This window comes from Lissotriton helveticus, chromosome 1_1 (assembly GCF_964261635.1).
Source record: "Lissotriton helveticus chromosome 1_1, aLisHel1.1, whole genome shotgun sequence".
Lineage (NCBI taxonomy): Eukaryota > Metazoa > Chordata > Amphibia > Caudata > Salamandridae > Lissotriton > Lissotriton helveticus.
In genome coordinates, this window is record NC_136057.1 from 1441960785 (window position 1) to 1441982039 (window position 21255).

Below are 21255 nucleotides of genomic sequence, written 5' to 3' on the forward strand. Positions count from 1 at the left end.
CAGGGACGCACGAAAAACTCCTTTATTCATGCCATGAGGGTAACGGCTGCATTACTCTCTGTGAATCATCCTACCTTGCTCTTTCCATTGCCGTGAGGGGAACGGCTGTTTGATCTGCATCTGCACTGCTCTGCCCCTGGTTTCAGCCGTGAGGGGAACGGCCAGCTGGTGACTACATCTCCCAGCGGCCTGTGAGCGGCACGAGCGGAGGACGTCATCACAGGGCGCCCGAGATCTTCATATTCAGCCTGCCCAATCCGCAGCGCGGGACGCGCGAAAACTCCTTTATTCATGCCGTGAGGGGAACTGCTGCATTACCCTCCGTGAATCATCCTACCTTGGTCTTTCCATTGCCGTGAGGGGAACGGCTGTTTGATCTGCATCTGCACTGCTCTGCCCCTGGTTTCAGCCATGAGGGGAACGGCCAGCTGGTGACTACATCTCCCAGCGGCCTGTGAGCGGCGGACGTCATCACAGGGCGCCAGAGATCTTCATATTCAGCCTGCCCCATCCGCGAAAAACTCCTTTATTCATGCCGTGAGGGGAACGGCTGCATTACCCTCCGTGAATCATCCTACCTTGGTCTTTCCATTGCCGTGAGGGGAACGGCTGCATTACCCTCCGTGAATCATCCTACCTTGGTCTTTCCATTGCCGTGAGGGGAACGGCTGTTTGATCTGCATCTGCACTATGGCTCATAGCATCTGGCTTGAATCAACAGAACATTGTGACAAGTTCTGACCAAGCTCACCTCTGCCTACCTCGAAAGCACAGTAAGGAACAGGATTTAGAAGCAAGAGCAAATCCTTTGATTTAGGGAAGACTTTGAATCTCAAAGAAAGCTGGTACTTTGATTGTCTCAGGCTTCTTATCAGAGGCCCAGAAGCGGATAAATACTTGCCCCTCAAGCAATAAAATGTGCTCTAGGAGCTGCAAAGAAGCTAAGCTTGAGTGAAGCTTCGGTGAGTCTGGACTAGTTCCAACCTGGCCAGTAACATCAGGGAGGACTATCGACACCACTCAGACCCGGAGGTTTTTCCTCTTCACCTCAAAATTCAAGATTATGTTCCACTGCAACCGTTTTGAGAGCAGAACCATTCTTGGGATTACATAGTGACATAGGCGTTAGAAGGCGAGACTGGACCCTAATCTTATAACTAAAATTTTTTTTTCAATTCAATATATCTTTATTTCGGTTTTAGAAACCATAAAAAATTACATACTATATAAAACATTCATACAGCAATACATCAATACATCAAGGCATGTGATGCCAGGAATATATACAGTTATAAATAGCAATCGATGTCCTAATAGCAATTTTACTAAAATTTAAAACAATAAATATTAATTTGTAATTTTTATAAAAGGTAAAAGAAAGCCCTCCCAGTACCTTTTTCTAATAAATTCAGCAATAGCTTTTTGCAACAAATTCAAAGTGCTAATAATACTACAAAGCGCTAATTGCAAAGCAATTATTTCCTATAAAATACATGTAATAACTATCAGAAACAGATGAAAGGTTCCATACCCCTCAAATAAAAATAATAATATCTGGCTCTGCGTTTACTACCTAATTAGTACTTATTTTAGGAGACAATCACAGCTTTAGTCCCCTTCTCTTTCTTATTAAGTCTACACAAAAGAGGTATCTGCTCACACTAAACGCAATTGTTTGTGCAGTATCTGTTTGATGTATTCTTTCTGCCTCTTTACAAGATCTGATGCCCAACAATCGACAGATGGGTTTAATCCATGTTCTCCTAGGACGTATGTAGGCAGGGCAGAAGAATAAAACGTGTACTTCATTTTCTTTGGCGCCTGTTTGGCAGATATCACAACTACCGTTATTTGCATTTTCTATGCTACGCTTCCACTTAACAGTATTTGCATTGATCACTAAGATACCGTAGCGAAATTTAAGATTAAGAGATTTAGCAAGTTGTGGTTCTATTTCATCCATGAAAGACTTAAATTTGCTACTTGGCTTCATATTTAGGTACCTTGCAGATAGGGTGTCCAGTTTAGAGTTATGGGACCGAGAGTCTTGGACAAACGTCCAGTAAGTTTGTTTCAACAATTCTTTTGATCCTATAGTCAAAACTTCAGGATCCTCCCAAAAGTGTTTTAGGCCCAGTTTATAAAACCAGTCCTGAATGTGCTTTAACCATGGCAACCTTGCACTGTTTCTGATTCTTAAAATGTCCTTTAGGCCTTCCCTATAATGTACAAGCTCGTCTGTAGCTAACAGGCGGACCCAAAACAATAATGGCCGCAAGGCAGCCTGCTCATCAGTACGATGTATATTTAGATCCATTATTACAGGTAATAAAGGGGCGCACTTAGGAATACTTAGTAGCTTTCTAAAAAAAAGTATTCTCTTGAACCATAAAGGCATTCTTTGTTGTGTAGCCCCATAACTCAGCCCCGTAGAGACAAGCCGATTGTGCCCTGTACTTGTATAGTTCCAAAGCAGGAGAGACTGCTTTGGATTGGCTATTCTTATGTTTTCTCATTATTGGGACTGAGTTTTGGATTAAAATTGTTTTGCTTTTGTCCAGCTGTGGTCTCCAGTTCAGCTTAGTATCTAGAGTAATACCCAAGTAGTTAAAATTTGGCACAAGTTCTATCCTCTCATTTTTTACAGTTAGATTTTTTCTAAAAAGTTTGTGAGGCTCTACTGCCATATGTTTTGTTTCAGTAGAGTTGATTTCCAGGCCCTTTTGTTCACAGTATATTTCAAAGGTATTAAGTAAATTTTGCAAACCTTTTAGGGTTTGGGATATTAAAATCGTATCGTCGGCAAATAAAAGTGCCGGTGCTGGTACCCCCCCCCCCCCCCCCCCAACTTGGGAGAATCATGTTCGCAGCCCAAGAGGAAGTCCGGAATGTCATTCACATATAGCGAAGACAGCGTCGGGGCCAGCACGCACCCTTGCCTTACGCCCCTATTTATTTGTATGGGATCTGTGAGTTTGCCGTTAGGCCCCATATAACTCGGGCGAAATTACCTTTGTGCAGTCTAATGATCTGCACGAGGATTTCCCCGGGAACGCCCAAATTCATTAGTGATTTCCACAGGAGATTTCTGGGCACGAGATCAAAAGCTGCCCTGAGATCTACAAAGGCGATGCACAAGTGCGTTTTCCTAATTGCAATATACTTCCAAATTATACAAAGAAACCTAAAGACCGGATCAACTGTACTAATTTTTTCTCTAAAACCTGCTTGATACTTGGTTAAAATGCTATTTTTCTGGTTCTAGATACTCAATTTGTTTAAAATTTGGCGAGCATAAACCTTTTGTAGAACATCGAAAAAACTAATCGGCCTGCAATGCGCTGGATCCTGGCGATCACCCTTTTTAAAAATGGTTACAATTTCTGCACCCCGCCACGTTCCGAGAATTGGCGCACCAGAGGCAACAGCATTACACAGGAGGTTAATATTGGGGGCCCATAAATTATTTTTTTCTTACTGGTTGATCATGTGGAAGCCTTAAGCCCATTTTGTATCATCAACTGGAGAACAGTGATCAGCCAACCCAGAAATGCAATGCTTTTGAACTTTTGTACCCTCTAATGGACACTGTTGTTGGTGAATGCACTACCTAGTGCAATGTCCTCCTTACAGAGACTTGAGAGCAGGTAAGTCCCTATAGAGTCTCTCCCCAGTGACTGTTCACAATGTAACCGAACCCTCCAACTAGTAATGCTCGTCAAAGGAGACCAAGACTTTTTTGAAGGGCCTTTCACACCATGAACTAATTGTTTAAATTCAATGGGGTCCCTGTTTTAGTGTGATGGATTTGGGATCTACTGAATTTCTGGAACACTTCTGCTGTAAAGTAGGTAGCAAGATGTCAAACCACTAAACTGATAAGTCATGTGAATAGAACAAAAGAATACCCCCACAATTCATATATCAAGTACCTCTTTAAATCTGGGTGATCACAGGTCGATTCATATACAGTATTCTGAGATATTTTGGGAACGTTGGTTCTCCAAAGTCCCTCACCCAGTAGGTCAGAAATAGGGCCCACTCTGTGTCAAAGGCTCTATCTGGGTTGTGGAGCCAGAGCACTATCTTTTCCATAGCTAGAAATTCTCATATTCTAAATATCTACTCATGCCTTGTGGGAACATTATTTGTACCTTGCAGCACTAGTATTGTCTGCAGTGCAGCTCCCAGGGTTATCACCACTTTCTGGGACCTCAGCGATCTTTGTAGTAAATGTAGTGGTGTATTTTGTAAAGTGCACAGCTGCCCCAACGGGGCGTACCGGCACTGTATAACGCTGTGGAATCCTTCCTGGCTCTCCCTGTGAGATGCCTCTCCTGGGCACCCCCAAGGTGAAGCCAGGCATCCCAGTGTTGCAGGGGCCGTTGTGGAGATTAAGCAAGCTATTGCCCAAAGTTGCAGCGTGGGACCCATGATTAGAGTAGGCGCTGATGCGAGAATTATCGAGTCCGCGGACATTGAGCCCAAGACCCTGCCGCGTCGGGACTTGAACCCTGGTCCCGGGCCTGATCTCTGCTTCAGAGTCTGCCGCTCTAACACTGTGGAAGAGGCCGCACAAATTTATCTACTTGATGTATAAAGTTTTACTTCTGCAATCCAAATGTAATGTGGAATTGATAATCTACAAAGTGTATTTCTTTACAATGACTGTAATGTGATGAATTTTTTGATGAACCTTATTGGATAAAATTGATTGGTATCTTGATCAACGAAACATTTCATTTCTAGTAGTGCGTGTTAAAGTCCTGGTGGACTCTTGGCGCCAGGCCATATACAAATATTACGTCAGTGGGCAGGCACTAGTCTAACACGGCACACATACCGTACAAACTTACTAAAATTGATCATATAGAGTGCAGCACCCACTTTCATACATTGTTATATCTTTCACTGCAACACGGGAGCTTGCACCACGAAAAGATGTCGTTCGATTCGATCGCTGGAATTACAGACAATAGAGCAAATACCAAGGTATACACTGTGGAAGAGGCCGCACAAATTTATCTACTTGATGTATAAAGTTTTACTTTTGCAATCCAAATGTAATGTGGAATTGATAATCTACAAAGTGTATTTCTTTACAATGACTGTAATGTGATGAATTTTTTGATGAACCTTATTGGATAAAATTGATTGGTATCTTGATCAACGAAACATTTCATTTCTAGTAGTGCGTGTTAGAGTCCTGGTGGCCTCTTGGCGCCAGGCCATATACAAATATTACGTCAGTGGGCAGGCACTAGTCTAACACGGCACACATACCGTACAAACTTACTAAAATTGATCATATAGAGTGCAGCACCCACTTTCATACATTGCTCTAACCAGTGAGCCACACTTCTCCACAAGGTGCGACAGATTCCACATTATCACTCATGGATCTCTTGGGTCTGCAATCCGGAACATCTTTATAACTGTTAACACATCCTCCCAGAAGACAATCAGCTCAAAAAATGCCCTTTACACACCACCCTCTCTAGCAATTCCTAGGCTTGCTCCTATCAGGATCATGCATTTTAGACAGGGTTTGATACCAAAACAACACTACATCACTAGTTTTGCATACAGGCTTACTCCTCTTAGTGTTGTAAATGATTGTGTGGGTCATTTGATAAATAAAATGTCAGTTTTCATTAGTGATATGTTTCCCCTGCTCTGTCATCACCTTGCCTGATGCCTTATTTCCCTGCTGGCTAGAAATTAGCTGCTTATAAATGGAAGATATGAAATACCTATCATGGTTTCCGTTTAACATCCCTTTTTTAAAGTCTGTGAGGTCTCGGACAAATCGGAACCTCTCTTGCTCTGTCAAACCAAACTCTTTTTTCGGATCTTCAAAAGGGTTGATGTAAGACATGTTTGTCCTATGCCTCTATACAGACTCCAGAGCCTGGAATGAGGTCTGGGTAGGCGCAATGTGTATAAATGGGGACGGGTAAATGGGGAAGCCCTTATAAACAGCCACCTGATCCCACAATCCCATTGTTTCTTTTGTAGTTCCTGTACGTGCCACAAGATAAGCATGATTCACAAAGGAACATAGAATTTGGTTAAGAAAAACCCCAGAAACAAACAAGTAGTGCAGCTGTGCCATCTGAGAGTAGAATGTCAAATTCGGCAGCGCCAAACTACCACTTTCTGTAGGTAGATATAAAGTTTAATTGTCATTCGTGAATACTTCCCCGCCCATACACAATAGTTAATCAACAACTGAAAGTCTAATTGGGAGAGATTAGAGGTGCTAGGGTTTGCAATAGGTACAGAAACGTTTGGAGGATTGTCATCTCCATTATTGCCAATCATGCCAACTCCAAGAAGCTCTGCCTGTTCTATGTAATGAAGGTTAGAGTGTACCTCTGCCGGGGGCGAGGAAGTGCAATAACCAGAGCGGTGAATGACATTATGGATCTGCCCAGACACGTCACTGCTTTTGGCACCCATTTAAAGGGGAAGACTTGCTGAAGAGTCTCACATTGTTCATGGGGGTGTGCTATGCCAGGGCTTTAGACTTGGCTGTTTATCTTGAAACCAGAGATCAGGGCTGATAATGACTACAATGGATCTGACAGCAATACCATAACATCATCCAAAACCATTGTTAAAGTCGTCCATACCAAGAGGATTGTTTTTATTTCTGCAGGCAAGTGCAGCAAGGGCCTCCATCATCAGGCACACAAAAGGGGTGACAGGGGACATCCCTGCCATGTTCCTCTATAGATTACAATGGCAACGATATTATCACATTTGCTTTAACCTCTGGTAGCTCACCAAGGCCCCCGTCGTGAAGTAAGGCTCTACGTCAAATAATGAAAGTCTGGCCTTCTTGTAGGGCTACTGACAGTCAAATACCTTCTTAGCATCTAACAAAAGATGGATAGCATTTTCTTCATGTCCCCTACAAACCCTCCACAGTTTAGAGAATTTTCTTGGTATTGCACCACACTACTGGTCAGCGTCTACGTCTTATCTTTCAATAAATAAATAAATAAATACATTTAAAATTGCTGCATAGCTGTTAGACTTGGCTTTTTCAGCTGGTTTACCTCCAGGCTTTTTGCCTTTTGGCCTCCTGTTTTTGATCCATTTGGTTTTAGGACTCTGGGCATTTTACCACTGATATTCAGTGCTCTCTATGTAAATTGTGTTTATGGATTGGTGTTTCCATAATTGGCTTATTTGATTTACTACTAAGTCCCTAGTACAGTGAACCATGTGCGCCAAGGGCCTGTAAATCAAATGCTACTAGTGGGGCTGCAGCACTGGTTATGCCACCCACACAAGTAGCTTTTCAAAGGTGTCTCAGACCTGCCACTGCAGTGTCTGCATGCAGTTTTTCACTGCCATGTCGACCCAGCAGGAGCACCCACTTGCCAGGCCCTTCCCTTTTCTTATAGTTACGTCACTCCTAAGGTAAACCCAAGGTAGTCCCATGGGCAGGGTGCAGTGTATTTAAAAGGTAAGACACGTAGTGGTGTATTTTTGCATGTCCTAATAATGAAAGAACAATGGAGTTTAGTATGCCTGAACTTAGGATTTAAAAATACATCTTTTAGCAAAGATGATTTTTGTATTGTGTATTTGAAAATACCACTTTTAGAAAGTGGGTATTTTTTATTTGTCTAATCATCCTGTGAGCCTCTGCCTGTGTATGTATTCCCCGTCTGGGTTCAGAGTGACAGGAGCAGGGGATGTGCATTCACACTTGATGGACACAAGAGGGGGGGGGGGGGGGTGGAGGTCTATTCTGCCTTTCCTGGGTTTAATAGACCTGGCTACATTCAGAGTAGTGGGAGGAGTTGTCGTTTGCCCCCGATTGGACTGTGGCTGTCTCTCACAAAGCTGTCGCCGCCTCCTGTGGTGCACCTGGCCTGAGCCAGGCTGAACTGGTTTATGAGTACCAGGGGAGCCTTGTTTGTAACAATTTCAAAGGAAAATGTGGTATAAATATTGGGATCCTGACCCCAGAATTTTAGATTTCTGCTGGACTAAGGAACCTGCCAGGAAGAAGAGCTGGAAGAGCTGTGAGGAAAGACTACCACTTTGTTGTGTGTTTTGCTGGGTTGGCCTGCAGTTGCTGCTTCTTTCTTGAGCAGGGAAAGGACTGGACTTAGCTTTTTGTATCCTAATTATCTCCAAGGGCTTGATGTAGAGCTTGCCTCCTGTAGGAAGTCTCAGGGAAATCAAAGAGTTCAACATCTTCTGGGTACCGACTTCTGGAACTGGATGTTTCAGCTGCGACAGTGGAGAAAAGGTAACCCAACACCGTCAACGACGCCACTGCCGGCTCCGTGACCTGAAGGCACCACAGAGGGCATCACCGCACTTTGCATCGCAACCCTGGTCTTACCGGTGGCACCGTCTGAAGCTGCCACCGAACCACTGCTTGCACCGTGAGCTCTGGGCACCGCACTCCCTCGCTACACACCGCCGCCCTGGTGATGCCACAACCCCGTCACTGATGCCGCTGCCTGCACTGTGACCTGTGGACAGGGCTCGTGGAGAATATAGAACACTGTCCCACATTGCAACGCAGCTCTGGTCTCACCAACACTGCCCGCTCCAAGCTGACTTCGATGCCGCTGCCTGCACCATGGTTTGGGGCACCACTCATAGGTTACTGGACGCACCGCCCGTCCCACACTGCAGTCTTGGCCCAACGATGCCAGGACCATTGATTCCAGATCTTCAACTGACACCGCTGCTAGTAATGCAACCTGTGGGCCCCGCACACCGCATTGCCCCATCTCACACCACAGCCTTGGGCCTACCGGCAACAGAGCTTCAGCAACAACAACGCCAGTGCCTGCACCAGGACCTGTCAGCACCGCAACAAGCACTGCCCCGCTTTGCACCACAGTCGTGGTCCCACCGGTCTCCGCTGGACGACTGTCACCGAGCCGTTGCCTGCACCGCAACCTGAGGGCACCGCACGTCATACCACTCCGCTTCACACCGCACCCTCGAAGCCTGCCGGCGCAAGTGCTTCTGACTTCAAACTCAGAGTTTGACCTGCCACACATGTGAGTCACCCTACAGCAGCCCTTTGAGCCCTAAGGCAGGGTGCATTATATTTTATGTTAAGACATTTTTGTAGGAGCAGATATGCCACTGTGATGTCTAGTTCTACTGCTAGATATTGCAAGAGAGCAGGGAAGCCATCTTAAGGTATGAACTGGGCACTGGTCAAAACGCGTTTTCCAGCTACATCATGGCTTCACTGAAACATATGGTGTTTGGTAACAAACACCTCATATTAACAAACTCACACCGATTCCAGTGATGGATTTATTAATACACACACCCAGAGGATACCTTTGAGGTACCCCTGAACCCTACTAGCCTTCTAGGGTGCTGGCAAACTAATCGAGTTTACCCTGCCACCACAGACGAGTTTCTTATACCTAGGAGGTGAAAGCCTTGCTCTCACAGGACAGAAACAATACCTGCTCTGTGGAGAGGTGTTATCATCTCCTTCCCCAGAAAGACTGGTAAATCATCATACCAAGGCATGAGGCTTGAAATGCCTCTGCCGCCTTTGATATGTGTCCCAAGGCTTCTCCAGACAGGGAAAATGCCACCCCCGCCCTGAGCCATCTGGCACCAAGACAGATGGGGGAATTAGCTATGCAGGAGGCGTGTTGCACTGCTATTGCACACTTCTGGGTGACCAAGCCTGAAGTGAATACGAATATAAAAATTCCACCATCATGTGCAGGAACTCTGGGACAGGGTGATGCCCACTACCCAAAGGAAGTGGCCATCTAGGAGGTGTAGTGACCCCAGGGGTAAGTAGCCTTTTGGCTACTACCCCCTCACTCTCCTTAATGCCCCTAAATTGAGTATTTAGTGGACCCCCTGTTACCAGGACTTGAGATTTCATTTTTTTTTCTTCTTTTTTTTAACGCCTCCCACACTGTCGTGAGGCTGGCAACAGAGTCAATATTTCTGACGAAGAAATAGGACTTGAGTTTTCGACAGACACAAAAGGAGTGGGCGCAGAAAACTGCTGAGCTGAGAACCGAGAAGCACGACTGACTTAGAACCAACGATTCCAGCATGCCTGCTGCGTCCGACCCTTGTGGAGCAAGGATAAGTTACTTACCTGTAATCCTAGTTCTCTTCCAGGGGTATCCTCATCAAAGTCATAAGCACTGAATATTCCCGCCCACGTGCGGGGACCGCGGAAACAATATAAATATATATATGTAAATCACATATAAACAGCCCCACATATGTGTATGCACATATATCATTTTTTCTCACATCCAATGCAGCCCCAAAACTGAGGCTAAATAATGTAATTACTCATACATGCACTGAAATTAGCAAGGAAATAAAAAACACATCAGATCTTTTTTCCGGATCCAGTCTGACGCCTGGGGATATTCTAAGGTAAGGAATCGATCACTAACGTGTCTCTTTCAGATTTGTCCTGCTGCTGAGCAGACTCTCCAAGAAACCCGGAGGGCTGCCAGTAATTCGCCAATTGCCAAAGAAATTCCCTTGGAGTTGAGGAGCTACTCCCCTGCAGCCTCAGGCACCAAAGATGCAAGACCCGGTTCACCGACCTGCTGCTCAACTGGACTACTGACGTAGCAGCAGCCCAGGAAGAGGTAGCAGTGCTCCCACCGGTCAGGTCCATTCTCCCTCCAAGTGTGGTGAAGCCAGGATCGATCTGAGCCACACAATATTAATACCTGGGGTACTGGACCCCTTGCAGCAGCCCAGGCTTAATGTGTCCCGAGCAGACAACAATGCAGAGGAAAACCACATGTACATCGAGGGATTTCAAGGACACTGAGACCCGCATCGTTAGTGGCCCAGCTGCCTTGTTTGCCCCTCTGCAGCAGAACCCAAGAGAAAAGAAGTGAGTATGCGACAGCCGCCACCCGACGCCTTAAAGTACCCCTGCACCATGCACTTCCAACGGTGCCCCTACATGCCCGAGGATATCAAGGATCGAGCCCCCCTGTAAGTCCCCACAGACTGGTACCCCAGTCTCAGCTGGCAGCCTCTTCGAGACCGGACTGTTCACCATTGAAGTGAGTGGGACACCTACGTGTAACCTACCTATGCACCCGGCGCCCCAGAGCCATCAGAGGTGACCTATTGGTGTGGCCTTGGACCTTGCCCCATACTCACCTTAGGTTCCGTAGAACAGTCCCATAAGTCGCTGTTAAGTTCCCGAATGCAGTACATGGTTTTCCCTCATAGGATAACATTACCGCACCTACAAATTGCACTGTCAACTTTTGAAAACTGTAAAAATTCATAACTCGAAAAGTATTTACCTGATTCTTATGATCTTGGTATCTGAATTCATATAAATGTATGTCTTATTTTTATAAATTGGTGTCGGATTTCTTTATTGAGTGCGTGTCTGACTTACTGCCTTTGTATGTGCAATAAATGTATGTATGTATGTAAGTATTAGAGTTTTAGATAGCGCGACCCAAGAGGGTATCAGAGCGCTTTACAAATGATCATGGTGAGAGAAACAGTCCGACAATAATAAACATTTAATAACAATCACAACAGTAGTACAGGAAATAGCAGAACCCAGGTGGGGGTGAAGAACTTCCAAGCATCCAATATAATGCTTTATAAATTATAAGGATGAGAGAAACAGGTAAGGAAGGCAATAATACCAATCTCAATGACAGTACAGGAAATATCAGTACCCAGGCGGGGTGAAGAACTCCCTCTAGTCCAACAGAGAGATCAACAGCAAAGGCCAAAGTGTCAGGGATAGATTACCAGTGTGGACAGTGTGCATTAGCGGTGTCAAGATTATAGAAGCTAGAGCAAGAATTTGTTTATCAATAGCATTTTCATTTGTTTTTTTTTTAAAGATGAGGGTAAGGAAGGAAGGAGTAACTCAGATTTCAGATGGTAGAGAATTCCAGATTCTCAGGCAATGTCAGAGAAGGCTTGATTGTAGGTTTTCTTCTTGAATTTCTGCGGTTTCAACAGTAACGACAAGGTGCTTCATGAGGATCTAGAGTCACCAGACAACTCCAGTTTTTGAGCAATGTACCCCGGGGTGTTGGAGTGTATGGGTTTGTGTGTCATGCAGGCAATCTTTAAAAGAATTCTTGCATCGTAAGGGAGCTAGTTTAATGATTTCAAATCAGGTGTGATGTGGTTATTGAGTTTAGATCCAATAATGAGTCTTGCAGCTGAGATAAGGGAGACCCTTAAGGGGCCAACTTTGATCTAGAAAGGCAACAAAGGGTTACATTTCCATAGTTACGCCTGGAAATCACTAGGGCTTGAACAACTGACTTGAAGTCATCTGGGGGGAAGAAGAGTTTGATTTTCCTTAAGATGCTCAATTGGAAGTTAGCTCCTCTGGTGGCTGAGCTGATGTGATCCTGCTAGTTATAGCGATATTCCCAGTGATTTCATGGAAGTGATGACATGTAGAATGCAATTGTGGGCTGTTAAATGTTTTATCGATTCATTAATGTCTAGTGATTGTTTAGTTGGTGCAATTAAAAGGAATTCAGTTTTGAGATTATTTAGTTTGAGGTGTTTGCAGGTCAGCCAATGTTTTCTGTAGAGTTGCGTTGAGACCTAATATCTTCCAGGGAGGTGATTTTCAGGTAAAGTTGGGTGTCATCGGCATACATGTGATAATGGATGTTTGATGCTCTCCGAATTTTGTTAATGGATCCATGAACAGTTTAAAAACAGTGAATGAGAGGAAGGAACCCTGAGGTACCCCTAATGAGACAGGTGGGGAGTTAGGCAGGGAATGATTAATCTTTATTCTTTTGGATTTATTGTGGAGGAAGGAGACAAACTAGTCTAGGACGGCACCACAAAGCCGCATCCTGTGTTCTAGTAGGCAAGGAGGCTGTCATGTTTGACCGTATCAAATGCTGATAAGAGGTCCAGAAGGAGTATAAGGCAGGATTCATTTTGATCAAGCATTTGTAGCGAATCATCAGCTATGTGATTAAAGGCCGATTCAGTGCTGTGTCCCTGATGAAAGCCAGATTGGTATTGATGTAAGAGTTGGAATTGCTCTATGTGATTGTATAACACATTTCTCAAGGAGCGTTGAAAGAGTCAATATGCTGGAGATAGGAGGGACGTTATTTCGATCAGTGTGGTCAGCCGTGTTTTTTTTTTTAAGAATGAGGGTTACTTGTCCGGACTTGAGACAGTCTGGCATAGTGTCTTGAAGTAATGAAGCATTTACTATTTTGGTCCAGAGTGGGAGCAAAGAGGTTTTAATCTCACTGAACAGATTCGAGGGAAGCGGATCGCTGAAGTGGTTGAGGGTTAATGTGTTGACAGGAATTTTAATATGGTAGTGTCATCAAAGGTTTGGAATGAGTACCAGAGGACATTGTTATTGGAGGTGTATGTGCAGGACGCTCAAGCCGGTGGGGCCTGGTGTGTGAAAACCCTGGTAGGAGATCCAAAGCAGTTCGTAGGTAATTTTCAATCTTTTCCGTCTTACCCAGGAAGAAGGCGGAAAGTTCTTTGCAGTTAGGCTGCAGATTATACCCAAGTAAAGGGTTGGGCTGCCAGTTAGATTACAATTTGACAAGTTCAAAGTTTATTTGGTCTGTTTCTGGCGTCATTTAGCTGTTTCCTAAAGAAGTTTGTTTTTGAGCTACGTATGCGTTCGTTGTAAATACTTCTCAGAGATCTCAGGTGTTTGAGGTGTACGAGAGAGGAGGAGAATCTTCATGACCGCTCAGCCAATCTTAGATTGCGTCTTTCCGCATTTAGGCTATCCTTGTGCAAAGATTTGGAGCTTTTGGTGGACACTCTTTAGTTGGAGGGGTGCAATAGCATCTAGAATCTTTGTCATTGAATTATTGTAATGATCAGTAAGGACCTCAGTAAGCAGTCTGCCACTTGGGGGGTGTTCAAAAGGTAAGGAATCTGCAGTTGGAAGTATCCATCAGAAACCTAGACATCTAACCTCTTGAACTGCTAAGGTACCTAGTCTTCACTGCCTTCAAATTAGGGGGTCCCATTTGTCGGATTATAGAGCTAGGACATAAGAATAAACCTGATATATAAATTCAACAGATGATAGGATTAGCCATATACAGTGAACTTGAAAGATGAAATCAGATTTATCGATCCAACAGTAGCAGGATTATTCAGTTTGTGAATCTAACTGATGACACCTGACAAGATTATAGTGCGATAGTAATGCACAGAATGGTAATCTGTAACTGATGAGACCCAAAATAGCAATACCATACCTGTAGAAGGACCACTTAAGGAGGAACAGTTTTGCTGCCTTTGGGAAACTAAGATTTCCCTGGTATGGTTTCAGCACTTGATTCACTACCCCATCCAGCCAGGCTGCCCACTGCTCCAAAGAGTTTTGTTGCTGGAGGGTCAGCTTAAAGTCTTGCTCCAGGCGCTGCACCACACGATCCTCACAACGACACACCCAGGAAGCCTGCTCCTAAAAGAAGGGAAAATAATATGCAGAAAAAGTAAATGTGACATGACCATCACAGTAGACCTCCAAGAACGAAAGGGAATGACTTGAATATACCTGGAACAGGCTTCTCAACCCTTAACGAATAGGCTCATGCACATATAAAAAATAAAAAAAACAAGACAGGGCCCTGATGGCAGGCACATAGATTGACCTTAGTCACCTACCGCTGATAGAATGAAGACCAGACACATACAGACATGCAGACATGCAGACATGCAGGATGAAAAGAGGACAGGCTCTTTATGGCATGCACACAGATGAACTGTAGGTGGTCTACTCCTAAGTGAATGAAGAGTGTACTGAGACATGCATGGAGGCACAAACACACACACATTGAAACCGAATCGGGATGGCAGGCCCACAAATGAATCTTAGGTTGTGAGGCAGTACTCTCCTTTATCAGGTTAGCATAATTATGAGGTGACCCATGAGAGCTTCTGTGATTCCCTGCTTGGGTCCTGGAACACAGAGTGGATAATAGTTGGTATACTAAGGCACTCTGTGCAAGTTGCATGGAAGTGATGAGGTGCAAACTCCACACCCATAATTACTGGTCCCAAACGGTAACACCCTGCCAGTATTGTACATTTACTAGTTAAACCTCATAGAATAGAGAATGACTCCTGCTGAACCGGTTTCACCACTTCTTAATTCAGTTGGGTTTCATGCTCCTATTTACCACATGGTTCATCAGGTGGTAAATGGGAGCAGGGGCCCCTGTACTTGGCGGTGGGGACCTCAGGCGTAAGGGAAGGGGTAAAAGTGGACACCACTTGCTAGAAAAGCTGGTCAAGCAGAGCCGGGGATGTGGCCAAAGGCTAAAGCAATTTTGCTGGCCTATTTTCCCAGGCAGTAAAATAGAGCCCAGTGTTTCAACAACTGGGAAATGAAATGCAAAAACACTGGGCCACTGGTGATCAGGCAGAGTGGAATTCCATACATCAATTCTGCTCTGCCTGACTCATAATGAGGACTACATTTGAGTATTTGTTTTTGCTTTTAAAACACTGGTGTCCCAGCTCCACCAATTCTATTGCACTCAAAGTGTATAACCAAGTTACTTTTTTTGGGCACTTGGTTTTCCAGTGACGGCAAGAAATCAAGGCTTAATCTGTATGCGATAGGAGTTAGAGACCCAGATCAAGAATGACTCCTGAAGAAATTAAGTACACACTCAGAAAAAGACTACAGGTTATGAATGGCATGTGCATACTTTTGCACACCTGGAGACCTTACATGGTGGGGAGAGGTGGAAAAACACTTTAATAAATTAGTTACTTATCTGTAGCTCCAGTTCTCTAGGATTGGTGTTGTTAATATATTCACATGCTTAAATCACTCCCTGTCATCAGGCTGGGTGCTTGAAATCCATCCGCTTTTTCTGCATGGTCACAATGAATTTTTCACATTTTGTTGGAACCTATGTATTTTCTGGTTTTAGAGCTCTTTATCCCTGCTAATCACTAGTAAATTGATTGTGCTATCCCTTTAAACATGGGTTAATTGGTATATTCCTCATTGTATATTTAACTTATCTGTAAGTCCCTAGTATACGGTACAAAATGTACCCTGGGCCTGTAAGCTAAATGCCACTAGTGGACTGCAGTACCTAATGTGCCAACCACTACAGTGAAAAACGTGTCTTTAGCCCTAACATTGTAGCCTGACTATGGTAGTTTAGACACTACAATTCAACCTGTCAAAATAAACCCCTTTGACAGGTCAAAACCTCATTTTAAATAATAATAAGTCACCCTTATGTAACACCCAAAAGCTAATTTTCACTGTGGCAGGCTTAGCTGTCCTATGTAGAAAACCAGAGTACAGATTAAAATTCTACTAGTGCATCTCAGGAATGGGATGATCTAGAAACATAAGTACAAAACGATTTCAATAGTTATTTTTAAAAATCCAATTCAATGGTGAAGTCAGATTCTTATTAAACATTAAGGAAAATGAATATGCTACTTACCAGTATGCATCTGTTCTTGGCATGTAGGGCTGCTAACATTCATATCTTTTGCATAGATCGCCGCCTAGTGTTGGGTCCGGATGATTGCACATTGTTGTCCTGGAAGAGTCTTCGAAGTATCCTGAGATAGGTGGCTCCTCCCCTGGACTACAGTGCGCATGGGCATCGACTCCATCCCCAGATTGTTTTTAGCCATTGTGGCAGAGATGGAGTGAAAAGTGTAAAGGATGTCCATGCTAATGATTGAATGGAAGAGTGTATCTGCAGCTGCGACAGGCACCGGGGAGGAGGGTGGGCAATATGAATGTTAGCAGCCCTACATGCCAAGAACAGATGCATACTGGTAAGTAGCATATTCAGTTCGAGGCATGTGGGCTGCTAAATTCATATCTTTTGCATAGAATACATAGCAGTCCCTTCATTAACGGCGGTTGCCCGTGCCAGCTGCAGAAACCTGAAAAAGTGTCTTGAGAACAGCCTGTCCTACAGCTGCTTGCTGCTTGGAATGCACATCGACACAGTAGTGTTTGGTAAACGTGTGCGGTGTAACCCATGTGGCTGCTCTGCAAATATCTTCTAAAGGAATGTTTCCCAGGAAAGCCATGGATGCCCCCAATTTGCGTGTGGAGTGCGCTCTGGGGGGTATTGTTAGAGTACGTTTTGCTTTCTGATAACAGATTTGAATGCACTTAACAATCCACCTGGCTATTCCTGCTTTGGAAATAGGGTTGCCTTTGTGCTGTGGTGAGAAGGCAACAAAAAGTTGTTTTGTTTTCCTAAAGTGTTGTGTCCTGTCAATATAGTACATCAACGCCCTCCTAACGTCCAAGGTATGGAGCATTCTTTCCGCTACTGATTGTGGGTTTTGAAAGAATGCGGGCAGGTCAATAGTTTGGTTGAGATGAAACTGTGACACCACCTTCGGAAGGAATTTGGGGTTAGTGCGTAGCACCACCCTGTTTGGATGAATTTGTATGAATGGCTCCTGTATTGTGAGCGCTTGCAGCTCACTGACACGTCTCAGTGACGTAATAGCAATAAGAAAAGCCACTTTCCATGTTAGGAACTGGAGTTCACATGAGTGGAGTGGCTCAAAAGGTGGGCCCATCAGCCTGGTGAGGACCACATTGAGGTTCCACACCGGAGCCGGCGGTGTTCTTGGAGGAATGACCCGTTTCAGTCCTTCTAGGAAGGCTTTAACGGCAGGCACCCTGAAAACAGAGAGATGCTGCCTGTTCTGAAGATAAGCCGCTATGGCGGATAGATGTATCCGAATGGAAGCGTACGCTAGATTGCACTTGTAAAGGTGTAACAGATAGCAAATGATGTTAGGAATAGACGCATCTAGCGGGTTTATGTTATTGGCTGTACAGTAAATGACAAAACGCTTCCATTTCGCAGCATAGCATGCTCTGGTAGTGGGCTTCCTTGCCTCTTTGATGATCTCCATGCATTCTGGAGGCAAGTGAAGGAAGCCAAACTCTAGGACTTCAGGAGCCAGATCGCCAGGTTGAGCTGGTGCGGATCTGGATGCTGAATGTCGCCATGGTTCTGCGTCAAGAGCCTGGGTGTTAGGCGCAGCCTTTGATGCGGCACCACCGAGAGTTCCAGAAACGTGGTGTACCATGGTTGGCGTGCCCACGTCGGAGCAACCAGGATGAGTGTCATCGAGTGTTGCCTTAGCTTTCTTGCCACCAGCGGTATGAGAGGTGCTGGGGGAAAAGCGTACGCAAATCTGCCTGACCAGTTCATCCATATCGCATTCCCCTGCGACTGTGGGTGAGGGAACCTGGCGGCAAAGTGTTGGCATTTTGCGTTTTCCCTTGTGGCAAACAGGTCTATCTCTGGATGACCCCACTGCTGGAAGTACGGGCGGAGCACTGATGGATGTAGCTCCCACTCGTGCATCTGATGGCTCTATCTGCTGAGCAGATCCGCCATCTGATTGTCCTTGCCCGGGAGGTGTTCTGCCATGAGGAAAATGTTCCTCTGAATGGCCCACTTCCACATGCTCTGAGCCAGATGAGACAGCTGTGGCGAGTGGGTGCCTCCCTGCTTCTGGATGTAGTACATCGCTGTCATGTTGTCCGTCCGGACCAACACGACTTTGTTGCACAGATGTACTTTGAAGGACTTGAGCGCCATGAAGATTGCCATCAATTCTAGATAGTTGATGTGCATCTTCTGTTGCTGCGTCGTCCATAGTCCCTGCACCGTTTAATTGAGCACATGAGCTCCCCATCCCTGGAGAGATGCGTCCGTTGTTAGGACAATCTGTGGCACTGGCTCCTGGAACGGTCGGCCCTTGCAAAGGTTGTGTGGATTCCACCAATGCAGAGAGTCGTATGCCCGACCGGTAACCAACACTAGGTCTGTCAGTTGTCCTCGAGCCTGTGTCCACTGATTTGCTAAACATTCTTGGAGCGGACGCATGTGCAGCCTTGCGTGAGGGACTATGAAGATGCAGGAGGCCATCATGCCTATCAACTGCATGAACACTCTCGCTGGAAGGGAGTGTTGCGGTCTGAACTTTTGGATCAGAGACTGGATGCTGTCTATCCTGACCTTGTTTGGCTGAGCCATAGCAGTCGGGGTATTTATAGTTGCACCCAGAAACTGCCGCACATGTGCTGGTTGAAGGTGCGACTTTGGGTAGTTCAACGAGAAGCCCAGACTGTGAAGGAGGTGAATGGTTGTCGACATGTCCGTGGCGCACTGCTGTTCCGACTTTGCTTGAACGAGCCAGTCGTCCAGGTAGGGGTAGACATGTATGTTCTGCCTCCTGAGGTGCGCCGCCACAGTCGCCAGACACTTGGTAAACACTCTGGGGGCGGTGGTCACTCCGAAGGGTAGGACCTTGAACTGATAATGCCTGCTTTGGATGGTGAACCTGAGATATTTTCTGTGGGATGGGTGTAGTGGTATGTGGAAATAGGCATCCTTGAGGTCTAAGGTTGCGAGAAAGTCCCCTTGGTTCAGCTAGGGAAGAATCTGTTGGAGTGTAAGCATATGGAAATGTTCTGACAGAATATACAGGTTGAGGGGGCGCAGGTCCAGAATGGGCCTTAGGGAGCCGTCCTTCTTTGGAATAAGGAAGTACAGTGAATAGACTCCTGTGCCTTCCTCCTCCACTGGCACGAGCTCGATTGCGCCTTTTTGCAGCATCACCACTACTTCCTGCTGCAATAAGTGCAAGTGCTCTGCGGACATAGGACGTTGCCTTGGTGGAATGTTGGGTGGAGTGGATGTCAACTCTAGACAATAACCGTACTGGATAAGTTGTCTTACCCACCTGTCTGTGGTGATGTTTGTCCAGACTGGCAGGAACTGCTGGAGTCTCCCCCCGACAGGTGTTGAATGGTCGGGGGGCAGTGACAGAGAGTCACTGTTTGTTCGCGGCAGAGGAACGGGAGTTGTTGTTTCCTCTGCCTCGTCCCCTGGTGCTGTTTCCTCGATAACCCCCTCTATTCTGCTTGGGGTACGAGGACTGTGCGCCGCCCTTAGTGAATTGTGACTGTTGACCCATCTGTCCCCGGGGAACACCGCGTGCACCTGAGCGACGAAAAGTGTTCCCCCTGAACTGTTGTGACTGAAGGGCCCCCATAGACTTAGCTGTCTCGTTGTCCTTCTTAATCTTTTCGAGGGTGGTGTCAACATCAGGACCAAACAGTCTATCAGGATTGACGGGCTGGTTGAGTATGGTTGTTTGAATGTCTGGTTTAAACCCTGATATGCGTAGCCACGCTTGTCGTCTTAGCATGACGCTAGTGTTAATAGCCCTAGCTGCTGTGTCTGCGGCATCAAGTGCCCACTTTATTGCTGCGTTGGAGATGAGTTTTCCCTCCTCTATGAGCAGTTTGGTACCCTCCTGAAACTGCGTAGGTAGGTGTTGAAAAAGTTGCTCTAGGGTGTCGTAATGCGCCCTATCATAACGTGCCAATAGCGCCTGTGTGTTTGCTATACGCCAGAAATTGGCAGCCTGCGCAGCTACTCTTTTGCCCCCTGCCTCAAGCACTTTTGACTCCTTGTCTGGGGGAGGAGCTTCACCCGTTGTCTGGGAGTTTGCCCGTTTGCGGGCATTTGCGACCACAAGAGAGTCAAGAGGCAACTGTCCCCGGATATATGCTGGGTCTGCAGGTGCCGGCCTGTATTTCTTCTCGATGCGTGGGTTGACCACTCTCGCTCTGGTAGGCTCCTTAAAGATGTCCGCAGCATATTTAAGGACACCTTTGAGCATAGGAAGTGTCTTAACTGTTCTTTCAGAGACAGAAAAAGTGTCAAACAGAAAATCTTCCTCCACCGGGTCAGCATGCATGTCCACGTCATGATTAGCAGCTGCCCGCTCAATTAGTGCATGAAAACCTGCAGAATCCTCTGTTGGGGATGCACGTGCACTGAAAAGCTGTGGGTCGTGTCCCACTTGTTGGCTTCCCTGGTCACCTGTGTCATCATAGGAATCCTGTTGTGCATCAGGGTCATTGATGGGGAAATTGTACTGGTCATCTTGTCCCCCCTCCTCTCCCCCAGATTGGTCGGGGGAAGGTGTTGGACTCCTCCTAGGCGGAGGCTGGATAGGTTCAACCAGGGCAGGAACGTCCTGTGCAGGCCTTTTCTTTTTTAGTGGAATAACATAGGAGTCCACCGGTTGGGAAGTGATTTTCCTCTTATAAAGGGTCAATTTCCCCGTGTCCGCGTCGATATAACGCTCAGATTCTCCCTCTGAATCGTGTTGTCGAGCCAATATTCCACCAGACGTTGAAGATTCCGATGTCTTCGGCGCCGT

General features: G+C 45.7%; 1 protein-coding gene across 7 annotated transcripts in view; it reads right to left on the bottom strand.

Annotated features, from left to right (window-relative positions):
• Positions 1–21255, bottom strand: part of RFX1 (regulatory factor X1) — a 529043-nt gene that overhangs the window by 44263 nt on the left and 463525 nt on the right. For all 7 annotated transcript variants that reach the window (XM_078685660.1, XM_078685656.1, XM_078685642.1 and 4 more), the window contains one exon: positions 14253–14461. In XM_078685660.1, coding sequence (XP_078541786.1) covers positions 14253–14461 — 209 coding nt within the window. The remainder of the gene's footprint in view (positions 1–14252; positions 14462–21255) is intronic.